Source organism: Rutidosis leptorrhynchoides, chromosome 5 (assembly GCF_046630445.1).
Source record: "Rutidosis leptorrhynchoides isolate AG116_Rl617_1_P2 chromosome 5, CSIRO_AGI_Rlap_v1, whole genome shotgun sequence".
Classification (NCBI taxonomy): Eukaryota; Viridiplantae; Streptophyta; class Magnoliopsida; order Asterales; family Asteraceae; genus Rutidosis; species Rutidosis leptorrhynchoides.
Window position 1 is genome coordinate 437,546,732 of NC_092337.1, and position 15,276 is coordinate 437,562,007.

The 15,276-nt window shown below is 34.4% G+C and overlaps 2 protein-coding genes across 4 annotated transcripts in view; both read right to left on the reverse strand.

The window, feature by feature from the left end:
* The window catches only part of LOC139847584 (uncharacterized), a 303,574-nt gene that overhangs the window by 6,038 nt on the left and 282,260 nt on the right, over window positions 1–15,276 (reverse strand). Inside the window, exon 1 of one of the 3 annotated variants that reach the window (XM_071837280.1) lies at window positions 1,913–1,973. The exons of the other annotated variants lie outside the window; for them this stretch is intronic. Within the exon in view, the coding sequence (XP_071693381.1) occupies window positions 1,913–1,916 (4 nt within the window). The 5' untranslated portion in view covers window positions 1,917–1,973. Of the gene's footprint in view, window positions 1–1,912; window positions 1,974–15,276 lie in introns of those variants that run through there. 3 annotated transcript variants of the gene reach the window in all.
* On the reverse strand, window positions 4,367–7,747 carry LOC139847263 (uncharacterized). Its single transcript, XM_071836925.1, has 3 exons — window positions 6,548–7,747; window positions 5,234–5,495; window positions 4,367–4,999 (listed from the first exon to the last, which is right to left on the reverse strand). Exons 1-3 carry the CDS (start codon window positions 7,549–7,551, stop codon window positions 4,820–4,822), a joined length of 1,446 nt encoding a protein of 481 aa, XP_071693026.1. The 5' UTR covers window positions 7,552–7,747; the 3' UTR covers window positions 4,367–4,819.

The following is a 15,276-nucleotide window of genomic DNA, read 5'->3' on the forward strand; positions in this document are numbered from 1 at the left end:
CTGGATGGAATTATGGCATACAACCAAAATTGCAACCCAACACTACATAAGAACAAAAAGGTTGTTTTTAATTAACATATGTATATGTGTTAAACTCGGAATAATAATAACTTATTTTAGAAAATTAACATAAGACATGTTGAAACATTTTTGTCACATTTAGCTCATCAAGTCTAATACTTATCATTGATAGATTTTATCACGTCTAGGAGATGTTTACTTTTTTCTTGTATTAAGTCCTACTTTCATTTACCTTTGTTTGGAAAAATTTTTTTTTTTTACTTTGCTTTCCCCCTTTCTGTAAAACTCATTTAAACACTTTCTTTGTTTTTTTTTTTTTTTAAAAAAACTTCCTTTTTTTTTACGTTACCCGTAAATTATAAATATATAAAAAAAACTTTTTGTTTAAATTTTTTTTTCTAGTTTTTAAAAGGCCACTTGACCAATTTTTTAATTCTTTCACAACACCTGATATCGTGATCGTGACCTTTCACCAAAGCAAGAGATATTCTTGATAAACTAAACACGGACTCGTGTTTGAAATTGTCGGCCACAAAAAAATTAATTTGATAAAAGTATATATATATTTTTTTAGTTATAGAAGGAGACCACTTCATTTTCAATACTTCATTTTTGACAAAAAACTATTCCATTTTACCATCCCCTTTTTTTTCTTACTTTAACTTTTAAGATATACTTTTAATAAAAATACAAACTACTTTTTCTTATTTTAACTTTTAATTTTAACTTTTAAGATTTACTTTTAATAAAAATACAAACTACTTTTTGTATTTTAACTTTTAAGATTTACTTTTAATAAAAGTACAAACTACTTTTTCTTATTTTAACTTTTAAGATTTACTTTTAATAAAAATACAAACTATTTTTTTATTTTAACTTTTAAAATTATAAATTTAAGAATAAACATTAGTATGCATGAAATAAATAATGATTAATTGCATAAGTAATCATAAATGTTAGATAACATATAAAGACCCCGTCGTATTCGTATTGATCGGAATTAATCTCGACCCATGGTACCGTGTTGTCAAATGACGTGTTGCGTACATAAAGTACCGTGTTGTCAAATGACGTGTTGTGTACAATCATGAGGTCTTATTAACATAAATATAAATGTTAGTGAAGTTAATAAGAGTTAGATTACAGAAAATATAATTCAGGTGGTATAACCGACCATATATAACTTAAATAACATAAATATAAATGTTAGTGAAGTTAGTAAAAGTTAGATTACAGAAATATAATTCAGGTGGTATAACCGACCATATATAACTTAAATAATATAAATATAAATGTTAGTGAAGTTAGTAAAAGTTAGATTACAAAAATATAATTCAGGTGGTATAACCGACCATATATAACTTAAATAACATAAATATAAATGTTAGTAGTCCAAAATTTGATATATTCGAGTCTGAAAATTATTAATAATTTCATACCTTGATTAGTGATTCGTGATCGTTTGAGATATCTTTTAATTACACTAAGCTTTTCGTGCTGATAACGTGTTATAATTCAGTAGGCTTATAACTACCTTTAATGGTTATAAGAACAAAGAGAGAAAAAGAGAGAAGAAGGAGAGAAGAAATATTGATATTGATATTTCAAGAGAAATGGTGCACCTTAAATGGTTACCATACATGTCTATTTATAGTATAAAATATTACTATGCAAGAAATATAATAATAATAAAATTAACATCCAATCTAGATATTTTATAACACAATCTAGATATTTTATAACAGCATTCTATTTATCAATTTTCAAATGGAAGTTAAGGTTTTTTCCTATTTCACCATCAACCACAACCTAACACTATCAATTTTACCTTATTATGTATGTATGCATATTTATATATGTATATGCATATGCATATATAATACTACAATTACCATAACAATCAACAACAAGCTTCCTGCTTGTATTTATCAACTTCCCGTCGATTTTAACTTAATATGTATAGTATCTTGTCCCCAAACATGATACGCACATATTCCCTAATTAATTAAAGCTTGTAATTATATATTAAACATGATTTGATTCAATGTAAAAGAATAGGGAACTGTCTAATCAAAATCAAAAATTCAAAGTCTTAACAATAATAACTATAATAATAACGTACTGTATCAATATATAAGAATTTGATTTTGATGGATTTGAGAGAAGAAGAAAACACATACCCCTACCCGACGATCCAGGTCCATCCTATCACGTATCGACGACTGCGAAGAAAATAAAACCCTAAACTTTTATTTCGTTCGGTTTATGGGCCTGATATTGGGCCTGTTATCTTTTGAAATGGTGGATGCTCTTCGAAAACGAGTCACGATTATTCGGACAAGAAGGGTTTCTTTAAAATACCTCGAGAATTGTGGTTTCTTGCTCCCTCCGAGGCAGTGTTGGTTGGTGACACCTCATCTAACGTTTTTACATACAAGATCGTCAATCGGACCGGAAAAACAATTGACCGAGAGACTTTAAACTTTAAAATGAAAAAATCCGTTCCATAACTTTACGGAACATTTAAGTGCTTAATGGTTAAGTGTGTATTTCAGCTCTGAATGGTTCAACACAGAATGTTGAATTCTGAGCATCAGATGTCAGAAACAAATACGATGACTGCTTAAGTGTACATCATTCATCGCTGTATCATTCAGTTAAAAGTTAAACAAACGCACTCGTTGTGGGGTCAAGACTGAGTTCTTGATGGAACTTATTAAGCTTTGTGAAGCTTTAAACGACAAAGTTTTAGTTGTCAGTCAGTACATTAAGCCATTGGAGTTTATTAAGGAGCTTTTAAAAACTAACTTTGATTGGATTGAAAACAGAGAAATTTTGTACATGGATGGAGAACAAGATGAGAAGCTTCGACAAACGTCGATTAATACGTTAAACGGTCCTAAAATTGAAGTTAAAGTACTTCTTGCATCACTTGAGGCTTGTTCTGAAGGGATACATTTAGTGGGTGGGACTGCGAATCAAGTTGTGTTGCTCGATTGTCATTGGAACCCAGCAGCCGAAAGACAGGCGATAAGCAGGGTGTATAGGCTCGGTCAGAAAAAAAAATTTGTGTATGTTTATCATCTTGTTAGTGGATTCATGGAAGGTGAGAAGTATATTAGGTAGGTTGAGAAGACAGAATTGTTTGAATTGGTGTTTTGGTGTAAAAATAGAGACGGTTCGAGTTCCAAAATTTCGATGAGTGAATCGGGTGATAGGGTTTTAGAAGAAATGGTGCAACATGAGAGGCTACAACACATGTTTGAGAAGGTGATTTACCAACCAAAAGAAGCTGATTTGGTTAGCACTTTCGGGTCAATATAGTTTACAAACTGCCTAGGTACAATGCTCTACACTTTTTTTTTTTTTTTTTTTTTTTTTTTTAAAAAAAAAAAAAAAAAAAAAAATGCTCTACACTTTTATGCTTGTTTATTTGTTGTTTTTATTTCTGCTTTTAAAACCTTACTGTTTATATGTACTTGTGCATACAGATTTTTCATTGAGACATGACGTTGGAACTTGGGATGATTGTGATTAAGCACTAGGAGAGAACATTGCTATTGCTAATCATATATATAAGAAAAAAAAAATGTGAACTTAGGGACATTTTGGTTATATTATCATGAAGGTTTGTTTTGTAGTTTTTCTATGAAGATACCAAGTATTAGCAAGACGTTATCATCACAAACGAAAATAAAACTTATCATAGTTCACACGTAAGTTCGACACTTATAGGACCCATATGTCCGTATCGGGTCTAGATCGAAGATCCGTTGTGATTGTAATATATAAAGACTAAACAATACTTTGTCAAAGTCATAAAAAGCCACAAAGCAAGATGTGTATGGGGGATATGCCCATTACATGTAAAAGGCACATGTGCATTTATCAAAAGATTACTTGCATACTACCATGGTTGTAAAATGGTTGTAACCGTTCCCAACTAGACCGATTAAGCCTGAATTAGTCGTGATTTTGAAGTAGACGTTCTAGTCATAATATTGAAGCAGGCGGACTAGTCATAATCTTGAAGTAGGCCAACAAGTCCCTGAACCTCAAAGTTGTCAAAAGTCCAATTTAGTCGGTCAAATCAAATTTTATTAATTCAAAATAGGTCTAAGTATGTCAAATAGAGTCAAAGTTAATAATTGGTTAACGTCTGACTAGTCTCCGAATTAGCCAATTAGTCCCTACAAAGTCCGGCCGATTAGTCACGACTCACGAATTTTACAACCTTCGCACACAAGAAACCTTCGTGTTGGGTTCCACAAATGAGATTCAATCTACATGTATCAAAAAAATCTCAAAAAACATAATGAAAGATTAGATTCTTCGGAGACGAAGATAATACAACACCAACTACATTGATTTTTTTCGTCAAGTAAAGACACAAACATGTACATTTAACATTTTACATTTGAACAAAAGAGGCAAAGGACAAGAAAAAGGCCTCCCAATTCTCATGAATCTTGGTGGCTATGCAGCATTATTATTGCTGTAATTAGCCCCTTCCTCGTATATATATCCTTTTGATTTCAGGATTACATCGTAAGAAAACAACAAGCACTTTAGTGCTCGTTGAATTCGTAAACCTACTAGTGGTAAACGTAGTCGCATATATAAACATATACTTATTTGTAGCTAGAAGAAAGAGGGATACCATTTGCTCCTCAATCAGTTACTACCTTCGATATCCTAAGCTGATTGCGGTTCCAGGGGGCACCACCAGCAACTTCTAGAAACCATCGTCATTCAAACACTACTTTCTTTAAAGTGAGGTTGAATAAACATAAGAGAATTAGACAACTTCAAGTGGTTGGTCATTAGTTTCATCATGATGATCCATTCGGTTTTGGACCGCTTTCACTGCCGCCACTCTTGCGGCATTCGCTGCTCGGTTAGCTGCGGTCACGGCTCTGTTCACCCTCTCATCGTTGTCAGCCACCGCAAGTGCTTTCTCAGCTATACGTCTCGCTTCCTGAAAATCAACACATTGTCATTTAATGTTTTTGCATAGTACTTACTCCGTCCCAAAATAACAGTCCCAGTTTTTGAAATATGACTAAATTTTTTGTGTTAAGTATTATTTGTTGAGAATTATACTAATGAAAACACGTAAAAGTCAAGTGAGACAGTTATTTTGGGACGAAGGGGTTAATAAACGAAAAAAAAATTAATAAATTATGATGATGGTCGTTGTAAGGTGAATTACTTGGACTGCTTTAAGAACTTTGGCATGAGAAATGGAAGACGATGCACTAGAAAGAGATGTATTTTGAGAGGTTGAAACGGTGAGGGCCCCGTTATCCCAGTGACCTGATTGAGTGTCTCCGTTTCTGAAAGTATACATACCAAACCCTTGTCGTCTACCTTCATGCCAAGCGCCCTCGTACCGATGCCCGTTTGCAAAACGGTAGACACCAAAACCGTGCATTTTGTCTGCAAAATATTCTCCGGTGTATGTGTCGCCGTTTCTGCATCATCATGTAATCACATTACTCAACTATATTATATACCAATGAAAATTGGAGGATACTTGAATCATAACAAAAAAATAAAGGGATAAAAAAAAAATCAATAACATTAACTAACTATAAACATGAAATGGAAAATTTGCTATCATCTTTGTAGGGCATGGTAAAATGAATAATTGCAATTATAGTTAGCTAGAGGAGTGCTAGTTTACTAATCATTTTAAGGTCATTAAATAAAAGACTACATAAAACAAGCAATCATCAACAAGAAATTCACCAACCAACCAACCAAGTTGACTATTTTTATGTAAAACTTATAATAACATTTCCAGCTTATAAATAGATATAAATGTAAGTCACAAGGATATGATTGACCTTACAATTTATTAAAATCAACGATATCATTGATCTGTAACGACCCATAAGTCATCAGTGTATCAGTTTGTTGATCGTTTCATAAATAACATAGTATAGACCTAACAAATTCTATATTGAAGTAAGATAATTACTATGCAATAGTCACAAACTAGCCCTACGCAGGGTATGTTTGAAGTGTAGCAAGCTTACGTTTATGTTTTCTAGAAGTTCAAGTTTTTTTTTTCCTTTGTTTATCGAGGAGCCCTCTGACCTTGAGATCATGGGCCGAGTCCTGTTTAGTTATACTCGAAGTACATAAAAATAAACCTACATTCGTATGTCCTTTTACAATGTTATACAGCTTCGATGATATTACCAAAAACTTGTCGAAAAATAACTCAACTTACCAACTAGTTTTGTAAAGTATATCAAAGTAGGATGCTTAATAATGTTGAACAGGGGAAAACCAAATTTGAAACAAAAGTCTAAGCAAGCATCAACAAATATCAAAGTCACAGATCACCATCAGCAAAACTAATTAATCCCAATTGAAACAAGTTAAACTTTAACTTAAAACATAACATAATACTAGATCACAAAGACACACATACACTTATCCAATCATCAAGATTAAAGATTCATTATTGATTAATATGTAAGAATCAGTCAGTCAAAAGATTAAGTTTTTAACTCACCTGAAATGATAATGGCCAAGCCCATGTTTGATACCTCCTTTAAATTCACCAGAATATTTGCTACCATCTTCACAAGTATGAACCCCACATCCATGACACTGTCCTTTAAACCACTCACCAGCATACATATCTCCAGTATAAAATCTATAAACCCCATAACCATGCCTTAATCCCTGCCTATATTGGCCTCGATATCTACTACCTTTAGCCCAAGTTTCGACACCATACCCATCATACTTTTGGTCAATCCAATCACCTTCATATCTCCCATTCAAATTATAGTAATACACCCCACTTCCTGAACATTTTCCTTTATAGAATTCACCCTCATAAACATCACCATTACTATACACCTTTACCAAGAACCCCGAATTCGTGTTATCCTCAATTGTTGCTTTTGACCCAATTGACCAAACCACTTGTGGGTTTGTTTTTGATACATTATCTGATTTATAAAGTTTCAAACTTGGGAAGTTTCGAGCAACGAATAACCGAATCGAAGGAAAATTAGTAGCATGGAAACTATTGATATTAAATGAAGATAAAAGAACACTACAGAAAGCAATCACAAAGAGTACATAAAGATAAAAAGATCTATAACTTAAAGAAAAGTAATATATTGAAGGTAAAAGAAGAAGGATTAAAACCCTAAAAGGAACTTTAATCCAAAAAAGCTTAACGTGAGTGAGCTTCAACAATTTTAAAGCAATTGTTTTAGTAGCTAAAAGGGCTTCTGAAGATGAACAACAAATTAATGATTTTTGATGTGAATTCCTTCTGGGGTGATTACAAAGATGATGATGATGTGATGTCTTTTGATGGGGATTCATAATAACAGGTCTTTTTTGTGGATTTGAAATTTGGGTTTCATAAAAATTGAATCTTTTTTGTTCATTACAATTTCTTGATGGAATTTGAATTTGAAGATGTGGGGTTCTTGATACAAATTCAGGGGAAGATGTTTTTTCTTCTCCGATCTGAAAACCGGTTTTTTTCTGACGCATTGACTGCAAAACAAAATTAAACTAAAAGTACCCAAATTGATTGATTACACCATCATTCAAATGAAACCCTAGAAATATGTGTTCTGTTTTTTGAATTCCGTGCAGTTTTCTTTTGAAATTAATTTGTAGATGAAATTTAATTTGGGAATTTCAGGTGGCTTGTGATATTTTGTCGTCTGGTTTTTTGGAAATTGGAAGAGGGAAACACAAAAAGGCTCAAGTGGGGAAGCTTTGGTGGTTATAAATATACAAGGGGTGATTGTGTTATTTATGTAAATTAATGTGGTTCTTTTTGTAATTTTGATTTTGGGACCACTGAATGTTTCTTTCTAGACCTTCATTTTTGTAGTATTTACAAATCTCACCGCTTCACTCAAAACTCTTTTTGCTCCATTACTTTTTACTTTTTAACTTTATAAGAAAAAATAATTAATTATAGATTAGGGATATTTTGGGAATGGTGTTTTCTCTTTTACTTTATTTTGGTAGAGAAGAGATGGTTACCCATTTTTCCTAATCGAAATTGTTTCACACTTTACTTATTCACGAAGCTTATTGTAATAACCAGTAAACTCTCACAATTTTATATTTCAAATTAGAATTTTTCTGAACATAACTAAGTGATAGTGATATAGTTAAGAAAATATTATATGATTTAACTCATGGTGCAAGATACTACACTAGTTATTAAGAATGGTTTTTACAAGGTACAAATAAAAAATTGCATGTTCTAATATTTTAAGCATAGCCTATAGGACTATAATATAATGATCAAGTTACATTTATTAAACAAAAATAGATAAGTAGAGCCGGATTTTGAGTCATGTAAGGTGTGCAATAATAACACATGATCAAAAATTTAAAAAGACTCAAAAATAGAATCCAACAATATCGTCTATATTTCATTTATGTATAAGTTTTATAAAATATTACATTCTTTGCAGTATTATTATACTAGTGGTAGGATCAATGGGGAATAAACCAATCGAGGGGAAGCGGGGAGAAGCAAAATTTTTTTCTTTCGTTTTTTGAAAAAGCTTTGTTCACGAACATTATTATAGATTGGATGCAAATATGAACATTTAAAAAAGACACTTTGTGATAAATGTTTTTAGTTTGGCGGTAAAACGCTCGAAGAAATAATATATAACAATTATCGTGTTTTTCGAGCGTATTTTGAGGGTTTAGAAATTAGGGTTTAGATATTAGGGTTTAGAAATTTAGGGTTTAGAGTTTAGATTTAGGGTTTAGATTTAGGATTTAGATTGAGTTTTTAACACAAACGGTTTAAGTTTAGGGTTTAGGGTTTAGAAACTAAACCCAAAACACCAAACCCTAAACCCTAAACTTTAAATCGGGCTAACTTTTGACAAAAAAATACTTCACAAAACATGAAAAAGAAAATGTTCAAAGATTAACATTCTTCACGATCAATATTATCTTGAATGTTATTTTTGTTGATCGTTTTCCCGCCTAAATAATAACATTCATCACGAAGACACGAAGTGTCTTTTTTAAATGTTCATGGTGCCGGTTTATGAGGCTTTGCGTTGATGAGGCTTTCCGAGGCAAGTCTCCACACATAAATTCTGTCCATGGTGCCGGTTTATGGCAGGCCATGGAATGGATTTGTGGTTTCTTGATTTAGAAGAATCGCAATGCTTTGGTCTTTAGAGGCAAAGGTTGGAACACTCCGGTTGCTCTTAATGAAATTCAAGTCGTCTCTTTCGAGTGGATCTCAAGAAGGTGTAAAGACAAAACAATCGATTGGAATACTTGGCTTGTTAGCCCTGCTGTGTATCTTTCTTAGTTTTAGTTGTGCAGCTCGCACACCCCTTCTTGTTTTTTTTTTAGTCTGTTTGTTTTTTTCGTGTAGGGCTGCTGCTTTTTGGTCTTTCTGGCGGCTGCTTTTTGCCCTCTTCATGTAATTTTCGAGTTTTATGCATCTGCTTTTCAAAAAAAAAAAAAAAAACAAACGAGTTTAAAAAACTGACAAATCTAAAAAAAATAGTACTACTATAAAGAACACAAGAATAAATAGAAAAACCAAATAATCAAACACGATAGAATCATGTAGGTGAATTTTTCAATTAGATAGTCGTATTACACAATCTTTTGTCTTCATGTTCTATCTTATACGGATTATTTATCAATGAAACTTTTAGCATTTAGCATAAGAATAATATAATAGTAATTAATTAAAACTCGTATAAGTTATACTTTTCACACAAAAGCTCATCGGAATGGTTCAATATTTTTCTCAATGTTGTCAATTGTCAACAATGTAAATTATACTCAATCTCAAATTTCAAAGTAGTAATCAATCATACACATACAAAATTAAGTATTGTTGTAAGAATTATAGATTAGTTTTTTTGAGTATATTTCAATTTTATACCTTCGATTTGATTGTAATGTGATCACTAGTTACAGGCCTAAAGGCGAACGGTTGGTGTGTGTAAAATACCACTTTTATCACAATTTGACTGATTCAAAAGGTATTTAATTGCAACGGCGACCTTGTGCTACACAAACGTATAGCCCCAGCCCCCAAGTATGATAGGTATGGCAACCTTTTGGTTCATACTTCTTTTATGGATTAAGCATGAACATGAAACCATGCAAGTAGCTTTATTTGTTCATTGAAACTCATTGTAATGATAATTACAATCAACATATTATTAGAAACGTGGATTGTCAGGTTGCAAATCTGGAACCGGATTGATAAAATTTTGTGAACACTTTCTCAATAAAGTATTTCGACCAAATTGAACACGGGTTGCACGAAATTAATATTTGGATAAGACTAGTATGATCAACTTTCTTATCCAAAAGAGAATTGATCCTTGACAATTGTAGAAAATAAATTCTGTAAGTTTGAGTGTTGAGAGAGATTGCGAAAGGAAAAATTTTCTGGAACTTTTCACCAATACAAGATGTCTTGTATTTATAATTGGTCAAAATGTACAATTAAAAGTTGTAACCCTTCAAAATTAGTTATGATCAATAGGCACAACTCTAGGCTATGCACTTGTTTAAAAGGGTGCATTAGGAGTTTATGTAACATCCCGCGTTTTCCGTTAAATTTATTTTAACACCGTCTTTTTTTAAAAATAATATCTTTCGTATTTAAATTCGTCGACTCCGTTGACGAACGTTCATAATATTCTCGTTATTTAATTATAACATCTCTCGTTAACTTGCGTTTTAAAAATATTCGATCGGTTAAATCCCGCACCCGCTTCTAAACTCGAGGGACTAAAATTGACACGGGGCAAACTAGTTGACTAGGTCAACTAGTCCACCCCAATCACCACCATTCAACCATCTCCCTCTCTCTCTCTTTCTCTCTAGCAAGAACACACACACAAACCCCAACTTCATAAAATCATCATCTAAATTCGATCTAGGAGGCTTACAACAAAACAAATTACATTTTCGTGATCCTCTCTTCATTCTCTACGATTTGATACTAACTTCATCGATTTTGGGTAACATTTCTAAAACTCTAGATTTCTCTAAATTCGTGTTTTTGATTTGAAATGGTGTTAGTTAGTGTCTATGGCTCGTGTCTAGCATGAATATATGATTTACTTGCTCGATTTGTTGTTTTGAGTAACTAGTTTGAACATTTGAAATGGGTTTGCTTAATCTTGCATTTTGGAAGATTAAATGTTGTTTGATTGTTAAAGTTCATGTTTTAATTGTGTTACTAGTATCACTAGCTTCGTTTTGATGCGTAGGTTGATTTGTAAAACTTCATAAACTTGATTAGTGATTTTGGTGATTTTGGATTAGGGTTGATAAGCTTTATATGAACTTTTGGTGCATCAAATGCTATGAATTGTTGTTGATAAGTGTTTAGTTGCAATGTGTGTTTGATTACCTTCGAAACGGCATATCATACATGTAAATTGGTTGCCCGAATCATGAAATGCGTTTTTAGAACTTGAAACTTTGATTATGAACGTTAAATGCGGTTTTGGGTTGTTGTAAGTGTTGAATTGCTTGATGAAATGTGTCTAGGTGTTTTCCTCGTCAAATTACCTTTCCGATGATATAAGATACATGTTCTAATTGTTTATGGATCATAAAATGTGATTATTTGGTTTTTAGCTCGTGCATACTTGTGAAAAACAGAAACAGACCTGCACAGATGGTGGCGCGGCGCGCCCCATCCCCGCGCGGCGCGCAGATGTGCCTGGTCAGATTCTGACCTCCTCGTCCCATTTCACGTGAAATGTTTGATGACCTACGGACCTCCGATTCACATGAAACTTGTTCTAATATACTTGTATATGAATATTTAGCATAGAAAAATAGTTCGGGACCCGACCCGAACGCGTTGACTTTTTCGTTGACTTTGACCAAGTTTGACTTTTAGTCAAACTTAACCAAACTTTTATACAATCATTCTAACATGCTTTTATACTTGTTTCTTGTATGAAACTTGACAACGTGATTCACATGCTATACTTAATCGAGTCGTAACGAGCCATAGGACTAATTGAACACATTTCACCCGACCTTGTGTCGTAACCGGTTAATTGATATAACTTACTTGTTTAGGTCAAGGCTAAGCAACTTTCATGCACACATTTACTTTGTGAAGTACTTTATACTCGTGCACTCGAGGTGAGATCATAGTCCCACCTTTTCAACAACTTTTATACTTTTAAATCGTGAGCTGAGAAAACATATACTTTGTTACATCTTGTACTACTTACTTTTATGTTTTGAACACAAGTGTGAAAACAAACATTCCACGTGCGAGTTAGAACAAAAATGCCTCAATTCGATTATCATTAGTTACACTTGCAGGGTGTAAGCGAGAACTTATATTGTGTGGCCATACGGGTTTAACAAACCCTCATTCGGACGGTTCGCTACCGTTATGCGGATGAAATATATTTTTGTGTTTTAGTGCGGGTTCTAGCACTGTGTGATGGGGTAACGTTGGTTAAGTTTTGATAATTGAGTGCTCGCGTATAACAACACTTTTGGAATGCAAATGATTTGGATAATCTACGTTATGGAAATACAAAATCTTGTGGTTCAAAAACAACGTTTAATACTTACTAAACCTATGATTTCACCAACGTTTTCGTTGACAGATTTCTCTATGTTTTTCTCAGGTCTTGCACGATATGTGATACATGCTTCCGCTCACTATTTGATACTTGCATTGGATGTCGAGTATACATGCATTACTTGGAGCGTCTTTTGACTTTACTTTAAACCGTGTCGCCTAGATTTCAAATGTACTTATAACCTTGTAACTTAACTTTTGGTTGAACAATTCTTGTAAACTTTGAAAACAATCTTTATTTTGAAATGAGGGCGACATATTTTGGTCAAACTTTGTCATAAAGACTTATGACCAGGTAATGGGACCCACGTAGTCGACGCCGTCACTTGACGATTTGTCGGGGTCGCTACAAGTGGTATCAGAGCCTTGGTTGTAGGGATTTAGAGTTCATTTGTGTCCACCCCGAGTCATAGGGTACATAGGTGAATCTAGACTACAACCGGCATATAGACTGAAGTAGGAATTACTTGACTATGCGTGCATTTATACTCGAACTCTTCTATCATATCTAACTCGTATTCGATCTTGATCTTACGTTAATAAATTTTGTTGACGCGCCACCTTGACCTTATGAAGTAATGTTAAATGCACATGAGAATCAGGGTAATATAATTTCCGGGATTATATTACGGTGATTCATATGGACATTCCGACATTATGACATAAAGAATTTAAGGCGAGTCAAGGAAAATTTTCTCTACATCATCATTTCCATATCATGATTAGTATTATTGAGAATACTAATCAATGATATTCTTGTGTCTTGAAGGAACAATGCCTCCCCGTCGCGGGCCACGTAATGAAACTTCCGAACAAGCTTTTCAACGCATGATAGCCGCCGCCATAGGTGCGGCTATGGCTAGTATCTCCTCCGACATCAATAACAACCACAACCACAACGACCATGGAGCCGGTAATTCAAACGAGGGTTGCTTCTACAAAACTTTCATGGGGTGCAAACCTCACACCTTCGATGGGACCGGAGGACCGGTTGTGCTCACCCGATGGTTTGAGCAAACAGAAGCCGTTTTTAGCATAAGCGGTTGTCGGGACCAAGACAAAGTCAAATATTCCACCCACACTTTTGCCGGTATCGCCCTCACATGGTGGAATACGTATGTGCTGTCGGTGGGTATCGATGAAGCCCACACACTCTCATGGGCCGACTTAAAGAAAAAGATGATCACCGAATACTTCCCGCGCGAAGAGACCCGTAAGCTCGAACACGAACTAAGAACTTTAAAAGCGGTCGGGAATGACCTAAGAGCATATAATCAACGATTTTCTGAGCTATCCTTGATGTGCCCAAACCTCGTGACCCCCGAACCTCTAAGGGTTGAACTTTACATGGATGGTCTCCCCAAGAGCATCAAACAAGGAGTAATGTCATCCAAACCCAGTAATCACCAAGAGGCCCTGAATATGGCCCGTCAATTGATCGAAACGGTAGACGAGATTGAAGTGCCGGCACCTAAAGCCGAGGATGAGTCGGGTGACAACAAAAGAAAATGGGAAGCCCCCCAATCGAGTAACTACAACAACAACTTTTCCAAGGAACCTCTCACCCCCGTCGGCAAGAAAAGTTATGCCGGGACACGACCTTTTTGCAACAAATGCCACAAGCATCATTTTGGTGAATGTGGCAAGCTAATTTGCCATCGGTGCCAAGGTAGTGGTCATATTGCCAAGTATTGTGGAAGTACCGCCCCCTTCACTCAAAAGGGACCCGACGCACCAAAGCCGAGTATTTGCTACAAATGCGGCCAATCGGGTCATTTTAGGAATGAATGCCCAAAGAATAAAGCAAAAACCAACGCGCGCCGTTGAACTTACAACATCGACACCTAGGATGCCCGAGACGATGATGGACTAGTCACGGGTATGTTTCTTCACAACAAACCGTATATTTCATACTTATTCGATTCGAGTACCGTTAGACGTTTTATAACCAAAGAGTTGACTCGTGCTCTTTATATTCCACCTCTTTCCCCCAGATACTACTTAGACGATTTAAGTGACCGACGGAAAATATTGTATGCCTATAAATTTTATTGGAGGATATACGTTAAGACTTTTGACTTGACACCTATAGGACTAGGGAGCTCGGAACCTATTCGTTTAAAGAAAAAAAAAAAAAAATGTTTTCCCCATCATCTTGTATAGATTATTGTGAACTGAGTAATTTTCGGTTGGAAACCGATACCCTCTCCCTCGCATCCATGACTTCATGATTATTTGCACGAATCCCGTATGTTCCAAATCGACCTCCGTTCCGGTTATCATCAATTGGGGGTTAAGTGAGACGATGTCTCCTAAGCCACTTTCCGAACTCGCAACGTTAGTTGTAAAACTCTCTTAGTACCGTTTGATTTATTTAGGGCTCGCCCGTATCCATAAACCTCTTGAACCGCGTATGCAAATTCATATAGACTAATCTGTTATCGTATTTATAGATGACATCTTAACTTATTTAAGTAAAGAAGGAAAACGAACAACATCACCATCTTACGCTCGAACTTTTGAGAAAAGAGCAACTTTATACCAAATTCTCCGAGTGAGAATTTCTGTTGAACGAAGTCCAATTTTCTAGACCATGATGTTAATGGTCAAGGCATTACAATCAATCTCGAAATCAA